Genomic DNA, 4,977 nt, shown 5'->3' on the forward strand with positions numbered 1-4,977 from the left:
CCATCTTCAATAGAGGACACAACTCAAGCTGAGTATGGTGGCTTATTCTTATGCTTCTTTGTCAGGGGGTTGGCAGGAGATTGCCTTGAGTTAGAAGGCAGCCTAAGTCACTGAGTGAGACAGTCTAACAAGAAGCCATGGCTCTTCCTCAAGAGGATGTGGTAGCACCCTTTGTCGGTGTCACAAATTGTAACTCCCAGAAAAAGGAAAATTGATTCTCTTCAATGAAGTGACACTGGGTATATCAATCACACCCCAGGGCAGGCCTCATGCTCAGGAGTATTGGCTAACAAGTCCAACTTCATGTCATTGTTAAGACATAAAAAAAAGCAAGTAAACAAACAAACAAAAAACCACCCCATGAGGTTCTGAGAGGAGGAAGGTGGGGAGGATTTATGAGAAAATGTGACCAAAATATATTATATGAAATTGCCCAAGAATAAATTTTCAAAAGAAAAGAAAATGCTTGTTCTCTTTGTGGTATAACTTTGTCCCCATTTATAAGCTACCAGGTGTATTCACCATTTTAAGGTAAGAATGACCCACAGGGATGATGAAAATGTCTAAAGGAAGCTTTAGTTAGACAAATTTTATTTTTTATCTCAGAATGCATACAGTTAAAGATGAGACTCGTCACCTCCGAGCCTTTGCAAAGGTGATGCCTTGTTTCCCGTACTGCGAGCTCTGAGCAGAGTTCTAAGTATTCAACATTTAAAATATTTCCTTTCTAGTTAAAACATCTAAGACCAGGGCTATCTGCTCTCCTGGTACCCACCAGCCATCTTTCTGTAGACCAGCAGGTAGATCAGGAAGGCCACACCCAGGAAGATAGTCAGGCCCCTCCAGCCCTTCCTGTAGGATTTCTGCCATTCCCAAAGCCCAGTTAGCAGCCTGGTGTGCAGGGGCCTCTGCATGCGTCTTGCCACCATCTCTGCCACCTTGGTGAGTTGGTCCTGGGGGTCAGTGCCCCGCAGAGTCTTCACCAGATCATACACTTCATTGGAGTAGTACGTGCCACCGTGCTCCCTCACCAGGCACGCGACCAGACCCAGCAGCTGCTCAGCTTGTGCCTGGCACTCCTGTCCCGTGGTGCGGTTGTTCAGGGCACACACGCGGCACCCGCACTGGGCCACGAGCTCCCTCAGTGGGCGGTTGTCCGTGCAGTGAACGTAATCCTGGAGAGACTCTCCATCCAGGTCCTCCTTTCTAGTGAACACCACAACTGTTCGCGCCATCACCTGCTCTCCGAACACCCGCTTCACCCCAGCCAGCGCCTGGCAGTCCTCAGTGGTGAAGCGACCCAGCTGGGTGACCAGCAGCAGCGCATGAGGCCCGGGCGAAGACAGTAGGAAGCAGCGGGCTGTCTCCAAGAATGCAGGGTCGGTCTTCAGACCCTCAGAGCTGAAGACATCTGGAGTGTCCACCACCTCCACAAACCAGCCGGCCCACCTCCTGTTTCCCCGGGAGCAGGCTCTGGTGACAGGCACAGCCCCCAGCTTGGACAGGAAGCACTTCTGGCCCAGGATGCTGTTACCAGTGGCACTCTTTCCGGTCCCGGTCCTACCTACCAGGATGAGCCTCAGTAGGGGCACCCTCGGGGCTGGTGAATCCTCCTCCAAGCCTGAGGATCAGATAATGGCAGCACTGAGTCAGAGTCAAGACTTCTCCCCTGGAACTCACCTGTGTTCTAGCCTTCAGCACAAAAGGGAAGGACCCACATTGCATGCTCCCCTTGGAAGCCTGATGTTCTCATGTTCTTTGGGCTCTCAGAGCTCAGGCTCCTCCCCATCTTTCCTCTCTGCATTTGGATTCTCTGCACCTGCAAGTGCTCCCACGTTTCTGACAATGTTCATTATAGTTCATGGGTCTACTAGGGTCTCTGGTCCTGCATGCACAGGCCAGCCTGATGCTGGTTTGACTCTAATGTTTCTCCCAGATGCTGACCATCGAGCACAGGGGAGCCCCTCAGTCCCAGACACGGGTTGAACCTCAGCCCACCAAATGCTTCTTGTGTAAGGGCAGGAAGTACTCAGTCTAGGACACATCTCTTCTGCAAAAGTAGAGATGATGTGGGACTTTCTCCTGGGTAGTTAGAAAGTTAGAGGAGAGTTCACCCTCTTCCCTCTTTCACCTCTCCTATCTTAAGCTGGCTCCCTAAAGAGAATGCCCAACTCTTAGATTATATTTTGTTACATTTTATTTGTGGGGGTGTCAAACCACTGTGTCCTGTGGGGGCTAACAGCTAAGTTCCAGAAGTCAGTTTCCTCCTTCCATCATGTGAGCTCAGGAGTTGGAATCAGCTCATCAGGCTTGGCTGCTTGTGTCTTTACCCACAGTCATCTCCTGTTCTAACACTGAGACCTAGTGAGTGAGGCTCACTCTAGTACTGGATTTCCCATTCTCTGTGTCATTTTTTGGAGAGCAGAGTAGGTTTAGGATGTTCCTTCATGCTGTAGGCGCCAGTGACAAGCTGGTCAAAGCTCTGAGCTCCTCTCAGCATGGGAAGGCCAGAGACAGACAAATACTGGGACTGAGGTCCTGCTGTGTCATCCCAGGGCCTTCCAGACCTGAGGAAGCTCCACCTACTTCTTACCCTTAGCTCCCACATCAGCCAGGATGCATTGAGAGAAGGGCTCTTACCACAGATGCTTTCCTCATCTCTTGCCATCTTCCTCCCTCCCATGCTTCTTAGAGGACTCTTGGTTACAACTTGCTCATACATGTGCTCATTCCTGCAAATGGGCAAAACCCAACCACAATGTCAGGCAAAGACTAAAGAGCAGGGGGCCCTGGAGTGGCAAGGTAAGGCTTTAGGGGACAGGCAAATGTCTGGAGACAAGGTGGGTGTCTTTTTTCCCACTCTAGTAAAATCTGCTAAACCTTAGAGATGGCTTCTGGATTTTGAAAAATAATGTCCGGGGGGACCAGAAAAATTGTTGCAGTGCTATCTTGACACCCCGAGCTTGTTCTTGACCCCTGTATACGTAGATGGAGAGAATCGGCTTCACAAAGTTGTCTGATGAGTTTCTGAACCCCTCTTTTTAAGTTGTCTGATGAGTTTCTGAACCCCTCTTTTTTAGCAACTTCCCTTCTAACACTGATATTCTAACTGTAACATTATTTGATACAACCAAGTACCCTCAGGTCATGTGTACCTGATCCCAGAAGTCCCTAAGCACAAAGGCACAGTGTCCCCTCCACCTTCTGCTCCAACCTCATTTCCACCTAACAGGCAGTCTGTGACTGCCCAGATACCAGATTCAGTCTCTCCAGCCCGGTCTGGCTTTTCTCTGGCGAGAGCTTTGCTCCCACATTCTTGTCTGAGTCCTTATCTGCATTTCTCCATCATTTCAGAACCCATCTCTTTTGTCTCCTCTATGGGTGACCTGTTTCCTCCTGCACTCCCTGCTGTGGGCACCGCACACAGAGAAAAGGAAAAATTTAACTCTGTCTCCAAAGAGGGGCTTTGGGAACAGGTTGAGTAAACCTTCCTGCCCTCTCTCCAAAGCCTTTAGTAGAACTCACTGTGTGGTTCTGTGTCACTGTTCTGGGTGCAGAAATCAGCGAGCTGCCATAAATGATGCAGAAATGAAGAGACAGCCATAAGACTGAGAGCAACGAACAAGACCTCTGCAGGGGCTTGAAGATCTTGTCCTGGAGGAAAATGAGGGCGTGTGGGCAGGTCACTAGGACTCCCCAGAATTCAGAGTGGAAGCTGATATTATTTTCAATGGTTTTAAATAGAAAAATAAAATTTTGAGGAAAATCCTGGATGACAAATGGTTTTTTTATTATCTGAGAATATAAAGCATGACAATTCTATATGCTCAAGAGAGCTCAGCAGTCATCCAACTCTTTGCCTCCAGGCTTGATGTTAAAGTGTCCCCTCAGTATCACATTTCTTAGACCTATCCTCAGTGGTTCTGAGACAAGTAGGACAAGTCTCTTGAGGCCAATCCACCCTCAGCATTTGAAAATGAGCTATTTCTCAAGCTCTTCGTTGCAGACATGAAGAAACCGTGAGGTCCCTGTAGTTGGAGTGGGACAAACTTGAATTATGAAGCGAAGATTTAACTGATAGGTGGGGACTGGGCTTGATGACCAAGTTCCACTCCCCTGAGGTTTGCCAGAGGCTCCTCTTCACACACAGGTAATGAGAAGGGGCTTCAGAGGGGAGCAGACTTGGTACAATGAGACTGACCTTAAAAGAATGGTGTGTAGGAATACAGAAGTATCTTTTGTGTTTTCTGAGTGTTCAATTTGAAGAATGGTGTCTTCTAAACTGTGCTTCGTTCCTGGAAGGGGATCTAGGATAGATTCCTCTTACCGTACAAAAGTAGTGTGAGAAGAGACGAGTTGTGTTCATCAAGAATATGTGTACCCCTAAAACATCCTCTGAACTTGCTCAAGTTGAAATCCAGACCATCGCTCGAGCATCTGGAAGCCTGCTCTTGTTTGTACTACATTCATGGCGTGTACTGCACAGTGCTTTACAAAAGCAGGTGTGTAGGCAGCAGACACTTTGGTCTCATAGCCAAACCCCCTCTTAACCCCAGCTCACGGTATCAGGCTCACCTTTCTTGGTTACAGACTCTGAATGGGCCCAGAGAAGCCCCGGCCTCCTGCCTTCCCTTCAGTGGTGAATGCAGAGGTCTCTGTGTGCTGAGGGTGGAACAGAGAGGAAGTCACTGGGCGGCCTGGGTCTAAGAAATCAGGAAACTGAGAGAAAGGCCGGATGATGATGACTTAAAGAGACAGAAACATTTGCCATACAGTTGTGGTCTTGGCATTTTCTCTATGAAATCAATCACAGTGACCAAGGGGTATCTGTGTCCAGCAGGGACAGTACCATCAAACACGTTGCGGTAGCCAAGGAAGGAAAGAAAGATCTAGGACCCTGAGGTCTCACTCTACCCTAGAACTGGTTACTGCTAATCTTCAGTTCTTTTTTGCTCTTTAAGGATTTCTCTTACTGTA

At 48.5% G+C, this 4,977-nt stretch overlaps 1 protein-coding gene across 4 annotated transcripts; it reads right to left on the minus strand.

The window, feature by feature from the left end:
- Positions 1–574: 574 nt before the first annotated feature.
- LOC106022640 (GTPase IMAP family member 1) lies at positions 575–4,717 on the minus strand. Of its 4 annotated transcripts, none has more exons than XM_040741225.1 (4): positions 4,576–4,691; positions 3,526–3,654; positions 2,641–2,732; positions 575–1,621 (listed from the first exon to the last, which is right to left on the minus strand). In XM_040741225.1, exons 3-4 carry the CDS (start codon positions 2,720–2,722, stop codon positions 753–755), a joined length of 951 nt encoding a protein of 316 aa, XP_040597159.1. In that variant the 5' UTR covers positions 2,723–2,732; positions 3,526–3,654; positions 4,576–4,691; the 3' UTR covers positions 575–752. The 4 variants fall into 4 exon arrangements, with proteins under 4 accessions (XP_040597159.1, XP_040597160.1, XP_040597157.1 ...); XM_040741226.1 differs by lacking the exon at positions 4,576–4,691 and adding an exon at positions 4,202–4,554; XM_040741223.1 differs by lacking the exon at positions 3,526–3,654 and having other exon boundaries at positions 4,576–4,717.
- Positions 4,718–4,977: the final 260 nt, after the last annotated feature.

This window comes from Mesocricetus auratus, unplaced genomic scaffold, assembly GCF_017639785.1.
Source record: "Mesocricetus auratus isolate SY011 unplaced genomic scaffold, BCM_Maur_2.0 contig_8895_pilon_obj, whole genome shotgun sequence".
Taxonomy (NCBI): Eukaryota; Metazoa; Chordata; class Mammalia; order Rodentia; family Cricetidae; genus Mesocricetus; species Mesocricetus auratus.